Source organism: Salvia splendens, chromosome 12, assembly GCF_004379255.2.
Source record: "Salvia splendens isolate huo1 chromosome 12, SspV2, whole genome shotgun sequence".
Classification (NCBI taxonomy): domain Eukaryota; kingdom Viridiplantae; phylum Streptophyta; class Magnoliopsida; order Lamiales; family Lamiaceae; genus Salvia; species Salvia splendens.
In genome coordinates, this window is record NC_056043.1 from 26,393,868 (window position 1) to 26,414,608 (window position 20,741).

A 20,741-nucleotide genomic window follows, 5' to 3' on the forward strand; every position below is an offset into this window, starting at 1 on the left:
AATGGCTGATATTAAGAAGGAAAAAGGAGGAAATATAGGAAAAGGAAATGAATGCATCCCTATATATATATATATATATATATATATATAAAACTGATAGATATTGATGGATTTGGCATGATATATTATAACAGGTAAATAATCGAGATTTGTACTAGGTATACCGCGTATACGAAATATTTACATGTTAATAAAATATTTTTTAATTGTTTATTCATAAAAGGCATTTTATTTATAACCAGCATGACATTAAAATGTGATGCAAAACGTGCCATAAAAATGCTCAAATTGATAGAAAAAATATAGAAATATTAGGTTTATAAATCCAAAATGCATTAATCAATGAATGCAAAACAATAAAACTCATTGTATATAAGTGTTTGGAAATCGTAGAATATAAAAGAAATAAATGAAATTATGGAAATTAAAAATAAATTAGGAAATATATGAAATTTTCAGATAATAGATTTTTGCATTTTTCTTTTTTTTTTCTCTCTTCTTTTTCTTATTATTTTTCTCACAAAATATATGAATTAACCAAATTATTTTGGTAAATAATTCAAAGCATACACATATATACTTTTTCAAAAATAGAAAAAAAAAATATTTCATTAATCTTTTTTAGTTATTATTTTATTTTTATATTTTATTATTAAATATGATTGCTCAATCCATTAAAAAATGAATCATAAAATTAAATAATTATTAGGAGATAAACATTCGATTGTGATATGTGATATAAATTAATTATACAATTAATTGTTTATATATTTTATGAGGGATAGAATAAGAAAAAAAAATGACAAAACTTAAGTAAAAAGAAAAATTATTCTGAAAAATTTGCATACTTCGATCTCATATTCTGGAAAGTTTGCAAATTAAATCCAAATTATGAAAGATCACCAAATTTAGTCTATTTTTCTGAAATTTCTCTATGCAAATATTATAGGAGGTGCGATCCGTTGTCAACTTTCTTAAGTTGTTAACTCTGCTGACTCATCAATACGATGTATATATACTACGTTGACATTGATATTAAAATATCAATGTAAAATTATATTAACATTTTAACGTATCGATGAATTAGCAAGTTTAAGAAATCTTGGCCTATAACATTTTTTCTGAAGCGTAAGAATCAATTTTTGTGGCACCATAACACCCACAAATCAATTTTAAGAAATTACTAAAATTTGTGGCAAGCATTTAATTATGAAACTGAAGTTCCAAATTTTGATGTTAACTGAATTAAGAAAAATGTACAAATGGGCAACCTTATCACCACAATTTAATTTGGATATCTCAATCAATCAATTATCCAATCTTCATATAACATAGAGTTCATTCACCATCACAAATCCCACCACTTGTGCAAGAATGGCGTCCACCACTCTCTCCCTCACTCCTCCGCCGCATCTCCAAGACCTCCACCGCCCCTCCGCCGCTTCCCCTTCCCTCTCCTTCGGAAAACCCACCAAGAAAAATCAAATCTTTTCCGCTGCCGCCCAGAGCTTATCCCTCTCTCCGTTGCTTCTCCAGCGCGACAATGGCCGCTTGTCAAAATCATTCGTCGCCGCTGCCGTGGCTACTGAAGATGAGGTGGCGGAGGAAGCCGCGGAGGAGGAGCAAGAACAAGGCGGTGGCGCCGTTGCGGTGGCTACTAAGCCCAAGAAAGGCAAGGCTGCGTTACCGTTGAAGAGGGACAGAGTATGTATGGGACTTGGGATTTTCATGTTTCAATTTCTTACTTTTACAAGAGTTTTTTTTTGTGGATGATAATTGGGATTTTCTTGTGTGGAATCGTGTGCTTCTTGTGATAAAAAAAAGGATGCTTTTTGTAATTGTGAATATAATCTTATCTGTTAGAAGCATTGGGAAATTCTATTATGGAACATAATCTTATCTGTTAGAAGCATTAGGAAAACTATTAGCTCCAATGTGTGTTTTATACTCCACTTTTGTATAGTTTATATTGTATGATCACTGAGTGTGTGAAATGGAGGGAACTGTGTTTTGTTAAGTATAGTTATGTAAAACTGCTGCAGTTTGTTGTGCTTGGTTGAATTATGTGTGCACTAATGTAATGAAGTTGCCTAACTTGCTCAAGCATGTTAATAGAGATTTTCATTTTTATTAGACGAAATCACGAAATTCAGTCATCTGTCCTAGCAAAGTTGGACTTCATCTCCAACTCGATGCTCTTAAAGTCTTATGTGTGCGTGTAGTGTGGTAGGTCATGAATTATAACTGAATACATTTCATTGAAGCTGGAATTTATAACAAGTTTCTGGATCCTTAACATTATCGACTTGCCATTCAAGTTCTCTAGAACTCTGACATTTTGGTTGCAATTGCAGACAAGGTCAAAGAGGTTTTTGGAGATTCAAAAACTGAGAGAAGTAAAACAGGAGTATGACATAAAAACAGTGATATCATTGGTGAAGCAAGCAGCAAGCACAAAGTTTGTCGAGACAGTGGAAGCTCATTTCCGCCTCAATATTGATCCTAAGTATAATGATCAACAACTGAGGGCAACTGTAAGCTTTCTGATACATACTTTGTTTGATCAAAATTCACAAGTGTGTTTTGAACTCTTGCCAAATCATGATGGCCGATGCAATATTTTTGTAACTGATTAGGTAAATCTGCCAAAGGGAACTGGTCAGACTGTTAAAGTTGCAGTTCTTACACAAGGTGATTGCATATGTGCTCTATTGATGAACTACACCTTCATGAGAAACACATGACTAAATTAAATGAAGGGCAAAAAGGAGGACTTTCAATTAGTTTCTGGTTTTTTGAAGTGGAAAGATTGTAATTGTGCCTTAGGAAACTCTTGTTTAGCTTTATGTATAGTTCCGTAGATGTCCATGATGTGTTCCTTTTTCTCTATAACTGACCTTATTATGGCTTATCTATCGTGGTATCCTCATTTGCTCAGTTGGTTCTCTTTTGCAGGTGAAAAGTTTGACGAGGCAAAAAATGCGGGAGCTGATGTTGTTGGTGGAGAGGACTTGATTGCACAGATTAAGGGAGGATTCATGGATTTTGATAAACTGATTGCAACACCAGATATGATGCCTAAGGTCCTGATATATATCCCTATTAAGTTGCTCTTGTCTACCCTGAATATAATTTAAGAACTCTGATCTTTATGTTGGAAAAACAATCATCTGGTGGTTCGTAGTTGATGCCTCTGAACTAGACTTTATCCTAACACTATGTATTTTCGTTCTTTACTTTTTAGTTTTTGTCGTGCATGTGCTTTAACCCTTGAGAGTTATCTCTTTTTATTTTTTAAATTTTTTAATTTTTTTTTCTTCTCTTTATAGAGGCTCCGCTCCCTGTTGACGTATACTATTCTTCATCGTTAGGTTGCAAGCTTAGGAAAACTTCTAGGACCTCGAGGACTGATGCCAAATCCTAAAGCCGGTACAGTGACTACAAACATACCACAGGTACATTCTCAGATACTCAATTTATTTTGGTATTGCAAGCAACTTAATTCAATACTGAAACTGGACAAGTTGCCTATTATTGGTTGTTCATGATATCGAAAACACATGATTGTTATCCTTGCACTGTTGAAGAAAAATTCTTATGCTTGGGGTTGGTTAAGCTGTCGGCTCTTTTGAAGGTTTTATACAACATGAAATGTTGTTGCAGGCAATCGAGGAGTTCAAGAAAGGAAAAGTTGAATATCGAGCGGATAAAACTGGGATCGTCCACTTACCTTTCGGAAAGGCAGATTTTTCAGAGGAGGATCTGATTGTAAACTTTCTTGCTGCAGTGGTGAGTGATCTTTGTTTGGTTTATGTTCTATTCTCATGTGTACGGTAGAAGCATTCGAGTAATTGCCATTAAAACTTGCAGAAATCAGTAGAATCAAACAAGCCAACAGGGGCAAAAGGTGTGTACTGGAAAAGTGCTCATGTATGCTCATCGATGGGGCCGTCGATTCGGTTGAACATTAGAGATATGCTCGATTACAAGCTCTCTTGAACATAACATCTAACTTTGTAGAGTATCTTCTGTATCCATTTCCAGAATGTGATGTAGTATAGTGAATAGGCAAATTTGGATTTGACAGTGAAGAGCCTTCCTATGCCAAAGAAAAATGGAGTGGAAATTGTCTTTGTTTATATGTCATTTAATTTGCAGGCGACGATTGTGGAACATTGGCTGGTAAAATTCATTCCCTTGGATGTAAAGAAAGTCCAACTTATATCTGTTTTCTATTACTACATCAAATGGTAATTTAACTTGTTCTTAAATGCAACTGCAAAAGGATAAAATGTAAATCTATTAGTTTTCAAACAATTTTATACTCTATCAGTCCCACAAGAATATGCACTCTTTCTTTTTTAGTTCATCCCACAAGAATATGCACTTTCTAGTTTTGAAAACCCTTTTCTCTCTAGTCTCTACTGAGGTGGGATCAATTCTCCACTAATAATACTTAAATTATTTTTTCTCTCTACCTCTTTCTTTACTAATTTTACACAGTGCATATTCTTTAGGAACGGATGGAATAGTATTGGATCATGATTCACCTTTATGGCCATGTTTGTTAAGATTCTGTCTGAGAAAGTAATCTGATTCCTTAAATTTTAAATTCTTGTGTTTGTTTCGTTTTTTTAATCAAACTGGGAAAGTAATCAGAATCCGAGAACAAGGAAAGTTAGTACAACTTCCCAAGATTCTGAATCCTAACTTTTAATAAGTATTCTTTTCCCCAGTTTTAAGATTATTAAATATTTAATGCAATATAGTATAGTTTTATTATTATTATTATTATTATTATTATTAATTAGAATGTTTTAAAAATAATTTAAAATTATAAATCATACTTAATTTCAGTATAATAAATAACTATGATTAAAGTTATCATAATTATGACTATATTTTATAATAATTCATAAAAGTAATTAATAATTTATTAAATAATTAAAATATAATTATATAATATAAATTGTATAATAAACAATAATTATTATATTTTATAAATTATTAATCAATAAAGTCATAGTCCAAATTTAATTTAAGAAATATATTCAATTATAATATCAGTAAATATTATATTTATAATAATTATATTTATTATTATATTTATTATTATAATAAATGATATAATACTCCATGTAATTATACTTATAATTATATTATTATATATTATGATGAATAATTCATATTTAAACTATCCATCGTAATAATAAATATAATAATATAATTATTATTATTCATAATTAATAATTTATTAAATTTTTTACATTATTATTCTTTTTTATAAAAAAGTAATAAGTATATTTTTATTTTGGTGTTTAAATTAAATATAAATTTGAAATCTTGATATTTTCCAAACACAGGAAAGTAAAGTTACTAAGAATCATATTCCCGGAATTCATTTTCTCTGGAATGATTTTCCTTACCAACTTTACTTTCCCGTCAACCAAACATGACCTATATGTTTGTTTTTTTTTTAAAGAAGGATCAACGATGGTTCCCCATCTACCCCCGAAGTGACTCGGACCCCCGGCCTAACGGTCGGAGGTGAAGCGTCTTACCACCGAGACGCGCTTCGTTGTCTTGGAGGGGACCAACGGGTCCACCTACCTTCCCTCCAGTCACGGGTCCAGACTAGTTAACCTATCTTCCCAATTATGGGCCTGACCAGTTAACCTATCTTCCCCTACTCCTGGGTTCTGGCCAGTGAACTCATCACCCCCCACGGGAAATAAATCCCCAAAGATGCGCCTCCCAGGGGTCGAACACGTGACCTCTAGGATGGCGCGGTATCCTTGCCCCCTTCTCAACCACTTGAGCTAAGGGGTTTGGATATGACCTATATGTCTGTTGAGGTTACACATTTCACCAACTTTTCAATCATTATTTTAATAAAGGACAAACTATTACTATACCTCTCGATAAAAAATAGTCTTTGGTAATGAGGGTTTAAATGCAAAATTATTGAAGAGAGATATAAATAAAAAAGTATTCCGTAATTGATTGAAGTATTGTTTATGAAAAATAAAACCCATCTCATTAAAGTTATCTTATACTAATAAATAGATAAAAACTAATTTTGGTCGACGATCCAAAATGAAAAAACATGACTTTTTTTTGTGAATAGAGATAGTATTAGATAACAAAATAAACAAACAAAAAAAATCAATAGCCTATATTAAATATAAATAATTTTAGACGGTTAATTCGGTTTAGTAAAATTAATCCAAAGCAAAAAAAATAAAAACCCACATTTGATATAGAATTACACATCAATCCCTTGGCTTGGTTATACAATTATACCTTCTCAAGGGAAAAAGTGCTACCTAGAATTTTAAAATCTACCCTGAATTTTTTTAAGTAAAAAAATCAAACGAGATATGAGGTGGAAAAGTAAATGAAGCTTTAAGACTAATCTATAAATAACCAAAATAAATACCATAATAGTAAATACATAAAGTCACTGTACAAAAACAGCAATGTTAGTTCCACCTTGCTGAATGTTATATCTTGGCTCTTTTAACCAAAACCAAATAACAATTCAGCTTGGAATTAAGACAAAAAGAACCATCAAAACCTCACCCAGCATAAGTTAAAAACACATACATGTACAATAAATCCATGCAATCGAGATTGATACTGCCTCTTTTCGACAAGATTGAATAATTCTAACATACTCCACATGCCTATTGCCAAGCAAAATAATAGTGACATGAAATGGTACTGCCTCTTTTCAGGGTATTTTCACCCCAAAAAGAAATATGATCAGACAACTTACAGCCCTTAGCAGCAGTTATTCTCCAGCTGCATTCTGATTGAAGACCAGTTTTCACCACCACTCCACACTGCAAAAGTTATAATTGAAAAAAGGTACTCTATATAATGAAAAGTGATAAAAGCATGTATGCATGCAATCGAGATTGATGAGAAACCTTTTGAAGGCTGATCGATCCAAGGACCGTTCATCACAGTCAGAATGCTGCATGCGTCGCTGTATTCTAGGTTTGCCAGCAATTTAGGGGTGAGCAGAAAGCACCTGCACCATATTATAGGCCAATCCAATTGATTAGGTGTTAACAGAAAGAAAAGGAGCCGATTAACAAACACAAGACTATTAATCACTAATTAAAATTTATTAGGATCTATAAGGTCGCAGTTGTAGTTTAATTAGGCGGATTAAATCTACTAAGGCAATATGTAGTGGATCAACTAAGGGGCGCTCACTTTTCATGATTGATTATATACATAATTGACTATTTTTATCTTTATTACTAAGATTTCTCCAACCCTGCCCCTTTCGATGGGTAGCCTATGCTGAATAATGGATCAGCTTACATTATATTTTATCTATCTAGGCTTATCCTCAATAGTAAACACCTACGAAAACAAACAGCAATCTCTTACTGCGGTGTGTTTGGCCTGCTGGCTGCTTTCACCAATTGCTGAAACATTTTCCTCTCATTTATGGGGTCCATGCCTGGGAGAATAAGAAATAATTTAACAAGCGCATCCTTCTATTAAAAACTTAAAGGGTCATAACTATAGACCAACCTTGATTTATCTCATCAACCACCCTAAATGGGCAGTTTGTCAGGTCTTGCAAAGAAACGAGGTAGAGAATGGTTGAAACAGAACGCTCCTACAAATCGGGGACATGAAGTTAAAATCTGGTGATAAAAGATCATGTACATTAGATAGTTTGCCTGAGGCTATACCCCTCCAGATTGGTGGTGAGCACTTAAAACTTGCAGCTGTCCAGTTTGCCTGGAAATAATAGTGGCACGTTTTAAAATGACAAACCAAACTGAAAAACCAATCTTAAAAGATTAAAAAATAACTAAGATTATACCCAAGTAGAAACTTCTAAAGGGAATAAATCTCTGACTTCTTATTAGATTAAAACAACTGACGACTCACAATAAATTCTAGAGTCTTCTTTTCTAAAAACAAATGAAAAGCATCAAGACAAAAAAAACAGCTTGCTTCCTGACAGAACAATTTTAAAAGCCACGATTTGTACAGGAATGGAAACAAAATGTAAGGTAAACTCAATCACCTGAATTTCACTTTTATCAATATTCCATATTGATCAAAATCTGTGCCATGTTCATCTGAAAAATTAAGCAATTAATACATAACCATAATAGACCTCAAAATGAAATGAAAAAGTGATGAAATTTACCTAATGACACTTCGCCTGCAACAGCCATTTCTTGGAAATTACAACTAAAAGTTTCATTAATCCGAGCCACGAGGCTTTTCAATGTTGGGAGCCAACTTCCCTGCAGATAATTCATAATTAGGGCATTAGGAGTAGTAACACAGTGACACAAGCACACTGCAGATGGTTATAAAGACAAAATCATGTTCTTCATCTCTTCCCTTCTCTTCCTACACTTAAAAAATAACAATATTTAATTTTTCTATTCCTTTTGTTTTTAGGTTCTTTTTTCTTTGGAGTGGATGCTTTCACATTGAGCAGGATACTTGAAAATTGGAGCTGCTACTAAAATGCAGATTATAAAAACAAAGCAACAGGTAACTGCAAAAAGCTTTGATGTTGATCCAAGACTTAACCTTCAGAGCATCGATTTCATCTAACAGGCTTTTTAATTCCTTTTCATCAGCCTCTTGCTTGTTAGTAAGTGCTTCAATCTGCATATTTACCATTTTCAGTTAAAAAATATTATAAAAGGAGCTTACAAGCCATAATTTGATTTTAAACTGGAATATACACACTTTTCTTTGACGGTTTTCATATTCCTCCAGAATATTATGGTTAAGGAACAGGATGCCATTTGCTTGAGTTATCGTATCCTGGATGGCAGCTTCCAGTTCTTCAACAGTAGTAGGCATCTGAAAGCAGTCACCCATTATGAGTACTGACAAACTCCATCAAGAAGCAACCAATGCAAGACCAAAAGCAAGGATATAGCTGTTATGCAGCATCAACAATATTTGGCTATCAATTCACTAACAAATAGAATTTTGGACATTAAAACTTCAACTGACATAAAGAAAAAGCTAATGCTCAGAATGAAATAGGAAGTTACTTGAAGCAAACAAATTCACACCCCCTGAAAACATTTTCTAATTTAGTAACTTAATGAGTTCCTACATCTAACTTTCTACATGTGCTATGTCCCAAGGTGGGGAAAGGTAGTAAGTTCTCTGCTGTAAACTATTATTCCCCGGATCATTCTAGTCAGCTAAAAACACAGTAATGAAAAACAATGTACCAAACACACTAGCAGGTAGCATTAGTTAAAAATATAGTGCAGATATAGAAAGAAAGAAAGCTGTGGGCAGGCAGGTAACTGCCAGAAAACAAAATACATGTAAATAGAATCCAGGAAAGTTATAGGAGTATATATCAGGGACCATTGTGCTTTATAAGCAATAGAGCATGTAGATAACATGTGCTTAATATGCATGCCATATAACCCCCTTTTTGGCCTCATTTCCCGTGTCAGTTCTTTTTTTCTTTTTTGGTGGGATGTGGGCCAGGGGGATGTTCTCAGGATAATCAGTCTTAAAGCTATAAGTTTGACAAAGAACAGAAAGTTTTGGATACTTGATGTGTTTTCTACTTAAAGAATGTCCAATTCCCAGAGGGCCTATTGATAGGAAAAGGTACATGAAAATGTCAGGAAGCTTCCTATGCATGCACTATATAACAAGTACTACACTGATTCAGCCAGAGTACAAACCTCCAGGAAGGCCTGCTGAAGCTCAGGCGTAATAATAGCAACTGATTCTGCATATCTCTTGGCATCCTGCAGCTCCTTTCGGCAATTATCTGAGGCACTTTTACCTAATCGTAAAGCATAAGGGAATGATAAGAAAGAATTAAACATTCAGTTCTGCGTACAGATTTTACTTTACAATCGAAGGCACCAAACAACACATAACCCCTTTAAAAGGATTAATAGGCAGGCATACAATTTCAACTATATAAATAACATACATGATAACATATATCTGTTTAAGTTGAAAATTATGCCACCACCAACTCTGAGAGAGATTGTTCCTTCATAGAAAGAAAATGCTCAATTAACAGTCCTTGCAGCCACTGAAGCTGCAATCCCATGTAATAAGTTAAGTTTCTACTATTTACAGTTGAGAGTTATCAAGTCAACTTTGCAAAATAACTGTTAAGGAGCAGGATATCTGGTGTCTTAAATTCACAAGTTGACATTTATTTTCAAACACATCCAACTTTTGTTTCTCTTACCACATTACTCTTAATATTATAAGAACACATCGGACAAACGCATACATTAACTAAAGGCATTTGGTCGCTTTTCTTAGCAGAGGGGGGAACAAGAGCAATTTAATTGACCGGAAGCTTAGGAGCTTTAAAAAAGCTATTTTACAGGAAAGTTTGCCATAATATCTTTCAGTGAAGTAAGCAAAAGGTGAATATCTCCCAAGATAAAATACCTAGTGGCGGTAGAATTTTATCTTATTAGTTTCCAAAGAAAGAATGTACAGTTTGGAAAAGAAAATTGTAATATAGAAAGTTAGAAACTATAGCATGCTTTCTAAGACAGAAGAGCGAAATACTAAACATAAAATGTAACTGTTGCATCATGACTAAGAGGTCAGAGCACAAAGCATTTTCGACATTGCACTGAAAGTTATACGTACAGTGGTCAAGGAATAATGATGCTTGCAAGGCTAACTTCTCTTGTTGCTTTGCATTGGCCTCCATGTCCTTAATCTACAATATACCCAAAATAAAAAAAGATTTACACTGAGTACACAAAGCAAAACAAGTTTCTAAGAAACAAAATGAAACAAGTTCACTAATCTAAAAGGAAATACAGTGAGAATACCAAGCAATACAAGTTCATCAAAGAAAAAGGTGAGTTTCTATAGAAGTAGATTATGTGGTGAAATAATAAAATGAGAAATATTTTCACTGGTAGCACATGATCTCATTGACAAACTCATTGCAAAAACATTATTTAAATTAACTCACTTCAGCATAAAGTAGCGGCAGAAAATCCTAGTTGAGATTTTCATAAAAAGATTCTTTATGGGGCTATTTCAAAATGAAACAAATAATATTTATATATATAGAAAAAGTTGTCACGTGAACTCAAATTTACATTTGGGGGAAATATGACGCACAGATAAGAAAATGTACTAAGAGAATTAGAATTAAAGCCCACAAGGAAAGCATGATCCAAAAAAATGTCAACTTTAATGAAAAATAACCCACTAAATACTAGTATCCCTTTTTGATCAAATACTACCTTAAGTTTCTACTACTATAAGCCCTTATAATAACCTCAGAATTGCCTTTTCCAATAATAAAAATATATGACAGATTAAGAATACATTCATTATAATCCACATGAACAAGAAAAACATACCTTGGAGTCAAGTTCAATGGAACTCATGTTATTTTCAGCGAAACTTCTCCGATAAGCAACAGCATCTATAAGTAAATTCTGCCAACAAAAAGCAGCAAGGCAAGCAACAACCACATTTGAGTAAGATAAATCCAAATTCACCATTCCTCCTGACAGACAATTGAATAGATGAAGACAAAGTTTGTTTCACCTTAAGTTCAAATATACATTGGAAGCGCTGAACCTTCAAGTCTTTAACCTGCTCAGTGAGCTTATCTATGGCAGCATCTGGATCATCCTCACTTTCTATTGACTTCAACTTTATTCTTTTTTGATCTAAATTACAGAAATTATGTGAAATATATGTTCGACAACAAGATCACCGGCTGCAGAAATACCAGAATGTTACTTACTGACAAAATGTTCCATGTCCCTCCATTTCCTCTTCTCCTTTTGAATGATGTTAACAATCTTCTCCTGATCATGACATGTTTGTGGAAATGTAAAGAGAGAGCCATAATAAATGATAGCACGATACATGTGAAGATAGTTGATACGTTCTTTTTGTTCTTCTTATACAGTTATACTTCTCTTTCTCGTTCAAATCCATTCTCTTATCTCATTTCTTCGCATTACAATATTAATTATGCCTGACTAACTGTTTACATAAGGTTTAATCTTTACAATTACCAAAAAGTTTTATGGCCTACTACTTAATCTCTATACTTCACAGTAACGTGGAGAACATCCATATATTTTTGCTTAAGCTTATCCTTTCTAAGTTGATTAGATGCATTACCATTGCCAGGTCTAACATGAAACCTATAACTGGCAGCAAAATGAGTTTGATCATCTGTCGCTTATTCTCTGTAAACACGATATTCCAATATCTAATTATCTATAGATAAGTTTTCTCCCCCAAATTACTCCTTTTAGCACCCCTGCTTCACAAATCCTTTGTGCTGTTAAAATATTCATTTCACGAATACTTGGTGAAGTAAACAGAATATCCCACAAAGCTTATGAATCATCCTCAAGATTTAAGGGTTCTCCATTGGAGAACAAAAGAACGCTGAAAAAAAATTCTCAACACTCTTATCCACAGGTTCTTGAAAACAAGTAGTTTTGGCAAACACAAGGTAGATGAAGAGAACACCCAGGATAAACAGGAGGAAAAGAAAGGGGAGGAAATTATAGTGAGTAGCAGAAAACTGCACATAGATGAAATTATTAGCCACTCAATTTATCAAACTCTTGGTATAGGCGAAGTATGCGCAATTCGACTTGTAAACTTAAGAACAACGAATCCTTAGCATCTTTTTATCACCTGCTAGTGTGAAGATGTTCTTCTACCTGTTCTGAAAGAAAGCTAGAGTATCAACACCTTGGGACTTTAGCTATTTCCCACCCTTCATTGATAGACTACTCAAAACTTGCACCACTGACAATCCATAATGCCATTTTTAAAGCTGACGAGACAGCTGAATCTAAAAGATGCATGTTTCTTGGTGTTTCCTTATACTACCAATCAGAAAACGATTGGCTTCCTAAAGCTAAGTTTTGACACCAAATAGTGTCCATGTGATGTGACTATAGATGGACTTTTGCATCATTTGATGTGAATCATGAATCAATACATTTATTCTAGCATTAATGTTCTCAGGAACACTTATCCAGTAGAGAAGATATACTGCTATTTTCTTAGAACATACAAGGACCCCTTGTGTAGCAAGGAAAGGATTAATCTCTTTACACTAAATCGTATCTCCAAATCTAATCTACTTGGTTAAACTGAATGCACAGCATCAGACAATGTTGACAGGTAATGCTCTGTACCGGCTTTAATAAAGCAGAGTCATACAAGTTTAACTTGTATAGTACTACTTGGAAACCGGAGCTTGAAACTACTTACGGTGTGTGAAATTTTACAAATGAGCTTCTAAATAGATTGGCCTTAAAAATGATTATAAGCTCTGAAGTTGATTAAAGAAATCAAGATAACAGGTGAAGATTTCAACCTTAGGAACATGACGACTAACTAAAGGTTGTTTCAAAGGCTGTGATGGTGGTGGTTAGGCATAATAGCACCTACACACATATATATAAAAATTAATAGTACACTCAATGAGATATCTGCAACTGTAAAATCTCAGAGGACTTCCAGCCAGCTATATTTATGATGGAACAGTTAAATAATAACGACGCTTAAGACTTCAGTTTCATTTTGAAATAAACGATATCATGTTTGGAATTTTCACAAGAACCGACTTGATGTTATCTAAGTTGGACAGATTATGTGTACCAAACTTGTATATTAATGACACTGGTAAAATATTGGTAAATAATCATGTGTCATAGTCCTATACAGGATAAAAAACTCACTTCTGAATCTATATATATATATATGGACTAGTGAATATGAGTGATACCAATATATGCATGTGCTATCATATAAGGAATTCTTGTTTGGTTCTAACCAGTAGAGTTGTAGCTTGCCAGTTGTAATATTACAGAGATGAAGTATCAAGGTCATATTCGACAGGCTTGATGTGTAATTCTTAATTCCGTATTCAATAATTTCAATTCCAACAATTGAATACAACTGGATGGCCTTGTTAACTTGTTCACAGACTTAAGAGGACAGTGCATTCCATATGTATTCACTTACCCTTTCATGTTGAAGCTCCGCAGCTTCATCTTCTTTCTGTCTTAAGGTAGCTTGAAGAGATTTTAAAGTAACATCCATGGTAGAAATTTTATCTTCCTGCGCGATTTGCTTCGATCTTACAACCTCAATTTCCTTCACATCCAAATCTGAAAATGTAAAATTGAGAAACATAACATTAACAAACTCTCAGTAGAATGTAGAAGCAACTTTGACTTTTTGACTGAGATGAAGATTTTTCTGAAATCAAATTATTTTAAATATCTCAGATCTGAGAGCTGTTATATTATTTTTCACCACAAAATCATGCTCCTAAGAACAAATATGACTTAAAATACTTCTGGAAACATACTGCACAAAAGTAGGCGAGACTGTTCTACGGCTTCAACATTTGTAGATACATGACCCCCGTAGCGGGACCTGCACCAACGATAATGATTTTCTGGGGTCCACAGGTCTGCGATTCCCAATTCATTTACCATATCAGCTTTCTCATCAGTCTCTTTTGACCCAATATACTGAGCAAAAAAATCCACACGAAAAATCAGGTTAAAGAAGTTCGCTTTCAGGATTGATTTTTATTTAACATCCTAATTTCAGTCTCCAGCATCGCTAGAGCTTACAGTCAAAATTGACAATGCAAAAAGGTAAATGAGTAAGCATACTGATTGATCCAAATAAAATTGGCTGATCAAAACTTCTTTGACAGCATGAGGAGCTTCAAACACCTGATCAAGCCTGGAAGATATGCCAAGTTTACGCATCTGCAGAGTAGAGTACAATGATAGAGCAGCTGATTATCAACACATCCATAATTCTAAATTAATATCAATCCATAGCAATACCTCATCGGTTGCCTGGAAGGAGCCACTCTGGTGGTTCCCTGTCATGACATAATTAATTACAGGAACATCAAAGGACCTTAGGTTTCTAACCAGTAAATCACGGTCCTCGGAGTCCTGAGTAATAAAAGCCTAGAGGAAGTAACCAATTAGACAAATGAAATAGATTTATAAGCAACAGAAAAGATGGTGCAATCCATTTTGCAAGTCATGATGCAAAGCAACCAAAGCACTAGCACTATGCAGGACTACAAGTTATTAAAATCCACAAGATGATATGAGAAAAAAGAATGAGAAGGAAATAAAAAGAACATACAAAACTAACAGTGTGTGTCCATGAAACTAGAAACTAGAACCTAGATAGAGCTTTATCACATGAACACTTAAATGAACTTATATTTGTGTTCATCAGCCATGCCTCGTCATCTTTCCTGAAATGCTTTGATTGAGAGACCAAAAAAAGAAAGACATTGCTGCAACACAACCAGATTGGACTTCTAAATAACATGTTACTCCCACAATAAGAGTTCTGTTTTGCCATTTCGGTCCGTCCCACAATAAGAGTCCTATTTCACTTTTACCATAAATGGTAAGTAGACCCCACATTCCACCAACTTATTCCACTCACATTTTATTATAAAACTAATTTATATAAGTGGGACCCATAATCCACTAACTTATTCAACTCATTTCTCTTTACATTTCTAAAATCCGTGCCATAACAAAATAAGACTCCTAATCCGGGACGGAGGGAGTACTATTTTTTTAAAGAATGAAATTAGCCTCCTTCAATTTTCTAACAATCTTTTCAGTTTTCAACATAACTGGCAAGAGTTACCTTTGATTCTTTCAGGTTTTGCTCTAAGAGCATATGCAAAGATATTGATATTCAAATGTCAAAACAATGAATTACCAGCCTTGGTTTAAACATGAAATATTGAATTTCTGAAACAAAGATACATAAAATATACCACAAAGTACCTTCCATATGTAATGGGCAACATGACCCTCTAGGTAGCCTGCATGCAGCCGATTGGTTACATTGACCTGAAAGTGCATTCCAAACAGATCAAAACTAATATAGTTCACACAACTTATACATTACACATTATTGTTTCAATATAGATTACACACCTCAAGCAATACAGGACCATACACTTCCCTTTTGAACTCGGCACGATGGTCCTGAACCCATTGGTAAGCCCCGAATATCTTCTCAGCACCAGAATTCTTTAATGCTTGCAAACGCTTATTGTTTACGTTCTCCATCTCTTTCAACCTTTTGGTCGTACAGGGGGTAAGAAAGAAGGATGTTACAACAATGTGTTACATTAATGAACATGCAACAGCAATGCTGACATTGACCTGTTCATACACTGCGACAGCAACGTTCTATGATCGTTTATCTGCTTCTCATTTTCCCTTTTCTCATATCTGATCTCTTTAGCAGCCTCTTCAAGCTCCACGATTTGAGCACTCAATTGTTTCTGGATGTGGCAAATGAAAATTATGCAATAAGAGAAATCGCAATAAGCATTTCAATTTTAAATACTTTAGGGAAAAAATCCAAGTGATAGGATTAATGCAACTATCTGTTTATCAAAGATCTATCATCAGTGGAAAAAGAGTTGTCTGACCATCTTATCCTTCGGGGGTTCATAGGGAACGAGATTTGCAAATTCAGTCTCTGCAGTGGCGAGATCTTCTTTAGCTTTAGAGAGTCTTTGTTGGCGAGATTTTTCATGATGCCTCAAATCATCCACTTCACGAAATTTCCCTTGGATCAGAGCACCCTAGAATTTGCACAAAATTTTAGTTGAAGAATTGCAGAAGTATCACTGATTAAACAAAATGCAGGCATGTGATACAATTGATAACATACCAAGCGGTCATAATTTTCCATAAGATGCATACGCTTCTTCATATTACTATCTAGCAAACCATTCATCTTTTTAAATTTAGCATCCTGCTTTCCTTTGTCCTCTCTTTGTTTCCTGAAAAAAAATAACATAATCAATAACAGGAAAAAACAAATAGTGTTTGGCAGTTGGCACTATAAATTGGAACCTAAAACTAAAGTTGTAAACTAAGTAAGATATATTTGCTAGAGATTGGCCACAACAAGCTATGTTACTGACCTGGAAAATCATTAATGTGATCGACCAAATTTACAAGCACAGCTAAGATAGAGAAGAAAAAGGATACAGAGAAAGACAGCAAACTGATCTAGTGAACTTGCATTTGGATTAATTAGTTAGAATTGACTTATTAATTTTCAAAAATGATGAAACACACTTGGGGGATTCAAATGAAACTTCAAAACAAGACTGTCAATTTCAATGGCATTTGTTGAAACCACCCTTTGATATCTATCTGCAATCTTTAGATTTTATTAGTTATTATTTTTTGTGTAGTTATTATCATAAGGACTTCTGTTATTAGTTTGTTAGAGATAACTTTATCTCTTGGAGTTTGATTTGGTTTAAGAGTCCTTTTTTATTATTGTCCGGTATTTATCTTTTACAGTTTTATTCAAGTTGGAGTCTTTTATTATAAATAGGGTTATTTCCCTACTTGTGAAGGGTCCAGAAATAAAGTTTTGTTCCACTTATTGTTGCGACCTTTTCAGAGGATGGTCTTTTAGTTTTAGGAGGAATATTTATCTATTTTTTTTATTATATTGTTACTATCGTTTTCCTTTTATCTTTTCCTATTGTATATTCTCTTAAATATTCTGTTCAGCAGCAACACAGATTTCTAATCATGTTCGCAGCGTCTTTGTTGTTTTATCATGCAATTGGTGTGCTATGCATTCCAGAGGATGTGCTTCTGACATGCATAGTATCATTCCATATCACCTTTTGCCAATGGAATTCATATAAATCACTAACAATCAATGTGACACTCAAATTTAGATGAGACTTGCAACTTTGGTCCCATCAATAGGTAAATTTATCGACCCAATATAAAAAAAAATTTAAAAACAAGATTATGTAACAAAGAAAGGTTCACTCAAGAATCACAGCAAACTGCCAAAAAATTATCAATTCATTTAACTTACTCAATAGGTACTCTAAGATCATTCAGATCCTTAGCAGCTTCTTTTAGCTTCAGCTTCGCATCATCTTCCTGTTTTTTGGCTTCTTGATATTTTACCTTCTTCATATCATACTTCAACCATGGTAACTTTTTCTTCATAGAATCAGCCTAGAAACATAATAATGATGATCAACTCGTCAATCAAATAGTGTGTTAATGATGGGAAAAGACAATATGAATAAACCTTCGCTAAGAGATCTTCTCTTTGGCGAACACGTTCGACATCTCTTTCTAATTCAGCATTCATAGCCGTCAGTTGATCCAAAGACCCTCTATTGCTCTCGACAGCCTATTATAGATGACAATAATTAGTACAAATGCTTTTATGTCGAGATGACATACTGTTAGTGTAGAGAACTAGAAAACACCGACTTACTCGTTCACATTTCTTCAACTCTTTACTCTTCTCAATGAGATTATTATGCTGAACAGGTAATCTAGGATCGCCAACAGCTTTTTCAGTCTCCACAAGGAGTTGTACTGGGGTCAGCTTGGCGAACTCACAAACTCTGTCTTGTGGTAGAAACTACTCATTCCAGAGAATGGGACCAGTCAACAAAATTAAAGGCAAACATTAACAATAATTTATTGGACCTACTGCCAACATAAAGAGGGAGAGGAAACACAGCGGTGAGGGTTAGATTTAAAATTTATCAATTGCATGAGACCATATACATTCTTTGCATCATTAATCTAGAAACTTGAACAGTTTTTCTAATAATAGGAGAGTGATCACACACAAGCAGTAGACCGACTAATAACTTACTTGAGTCAAATTATCAACTTGGATATTGAATCCTGCAATTACTTCGCTAATCACCTTTCTCCCAACCACTTTACCTAAAATATACAAAATAAATGTGGCAGATCTTATCAAGATACCATCTCATATGTATTGAAACTGCAAACAGTAACATTAAGAGAAAGAGGGAAAAAACTACTCCATTGTTGTGGGCTCTGATGCTGATAGAGTGACATGATTAGATAATACTCATTCAGAGGTGAGGACATTTACAGCAATTAGGCTGGTGCTATAATGCTTCTTATAATAAAGTCAGCTGAAAATCATCTCTGAGGTTGGCCTACATGTTTATTTCTCTTCATATATACACGTGTGAAGATTAAATCTTGAACAAAAGAATGCGACTGCGGGCTACTTCATACTTATGAATGATTAGTTAAATTATATCATCTTAACAAATAGGTCATATGTACAAGCTGTTGCATAAGAACATTCTATGACAGAGACACTTAAACTTGAAAGTTTCTTTAAGTGACACTGACAAGAAACAAACGTTTATCCCCCCAAAAAAGATATTAAATTGTTACTTCTGAATAGATCGTTCAATCATATTTTCATCCGAGCATGCTCCAAGATCTCACCTGCCACCATTAAAATATGTTCCCCACAGTGTATTCTCCCAAACTATTATAAAATGGCTAAAAACAGGAGAAGCTTTAGGGATAAGAAAATTGTTTTAAGTTGGATATCAAATGTTCCTTTGCACTTCAGATAACCAGCCTGAATACAACTTCCAACTGTTCAGAAATATTTGGCGTAAACAGACGCATTAATCTGGAAGGGATGACAAAGTAAGTTATTAAGGGAAGATGCAATATGCAATCAAAAGCTGAGGCAAAATCTGGCTTCTTAGAAGCATCAAGGTTTGCTTTGACATTATTATATAAAATATCATACTCAGGGAAAAGCTTCACGTAACAACCGTATCCCTCTGATTTATCATGACAAGATAAGGCGCATTACCATTAAACAGCCACTCAGATTTGTTATGGATATCAATTTTCCTCATAATGGTAATTTGTTCTTCCTTCCTCTTTCCTCTCAAACTAATCTCAATATATCCAGATTCCTCTCCACGTTTCACGTAAGCTCCAATTTTCTTAGCCCTTCCAAGAATCTGCATATTTGAAGTAGAAGAAATGAAATATTTTCATCTGATAATGCTTCAGATGCGTAGAAAATACCAATTGCACAAATGGAATCTATTACTTACCGATGGTTCACCTCCAAGTCCAAGTGCAATGGCACATACGAGAGAACTCTTTCCAGAGCCATTTGGCCCAATAACCAAATTTAAGCGTGAACCGGGCTTGCAAGTCAGTTTGCTGAAGGTCATGAAGTTGCAAATCTCAATTTTAATTATATTTCCAGGGACATAGTCATCATCCCCCCTGACAATGAAGCATAGAAAAGCAAAGTGTTAGAATATTGCAGATGAATAACCTCCTCATAAAGTATAAACTAAGAGCAGATACATGACCCAAAATTCAGAAGTCACATGACATTACACTCAAGACGGAAATACCTCCATCAATATCAGAACTTGACACGGTCCCTAAAACAATGCATAGTCATCACAGAACAAAAGGGGCCAAAAGTTTCCCAAGCCTTTCTAACAGGAAGACCAAAACGAAGATACAAGAGTGAAACTTACAGCACACTTCAATCAAGTGTTCAGAAAATGCAATTCTCTGATTGAGAAGCGTAGAGGCTTTCTGGCATTAATTATTTGGGGAAAAAAACTAGAAAATAGCGCAAACAGTAAACCTGGAAATTTTGGGCCTCTTGGGCGATGGCTCGTCCACCATTGGCGTGATTACGACGAATTCCTTTCGAAATCAAAGTATGAGAACTAGGGCTTTTAGAGGAAAGAGGAAATTCTCCAATTTGAAGCCCCGCAGACTATAATTACTGCAAGCAAAAGTGGGAGAATTGGCGCCAACAAGGAAACACGTGCCACGGAGTCCACCATA

The 20,741-nt window shown here is 34.3% G+C and overlaps 2 protein-coding genes across 2 annotated transcripts; one reads left to right on the plus strand and one right to left on the minus strand.

The window, feature by feature from the left end:
• Positions 1–1,320: 1,320 nt before the first annotated feature.
• On the plus strand, positions 1,321–4,241 carry LOC121756881 (50S ribosomal protein L1, chloroplastic-like). The gene is made up of 7 exons (XM_042152303.1): positions 1,321–1,704; positions 2,355–2,534; positions 2,637–2,691; positions 2,956–3,083; positions 3,372–3,455; positions 3,664–3,789; positions 3,871–4,241. Exons 1-7 carry the CDS (start codon positions 1,375–1,377, stop codon positions 3,997–3,999), a joined length of 1,032 nt encoding a protein of 343 aa, XP_042008237.1. The 5' UTR covers positions 1,321–1,374; the 3' UTR covers positions 4,000–4,241.
• Positions 4,242–6,394: 2,153 nt separating this feature from the next.
• LOC121759756 (structural maintenance of chromosomes protein 5) lies at positions 6,395–20,694 on the minus strand. The gene is made up of 30 exons (XM_042155445.1): positions 20,536–20,694; positions 19,982–20,159; positions 19,732–19,885; positions 18,733–18,806; positions 18,343–18,492; positions 18,151–18,255; positions 17,929–18,074; positions 16,750–16,861; positions 16,505–16,660; positions 16,233–16,354; positions 16,002–16,146; positions 15,849–15,914; positions 14,871–14,999; positions 14,691–14,789; positions 14,378–14,543; positions 14,029–14,174; positions 11,774–11,837; positions 11,572–11,696; positions 11,382–11,459; positions 10,651–10,723; positions 9,711–9,814; positions 8,740–8,856; positions 8,578–8,655; positions 8,183–8,282; positions 8,057–8,111; positions 7,716–7,764; positions 7,552–7,639; positions 7,405–7,477; positions 6,933–7,036; positions 6,395–6,845 (listed from the first exon to the last, which is right to left on the minus strand). The coding sequence occupies exons 1-30, from the start codon at positions 20,574–20,576 to the stop codon at positions 6,784–6,786; spliced, it is 3,159 nt and encodes a 1,052-aa protein (XP_042011379.1). The 5' UTR covers positions 20,577–20,694; the 3' UTR covers positions 6,395–6,783.
• Positions 20,695–20,741: the final 47 nt, after the last annotated feature.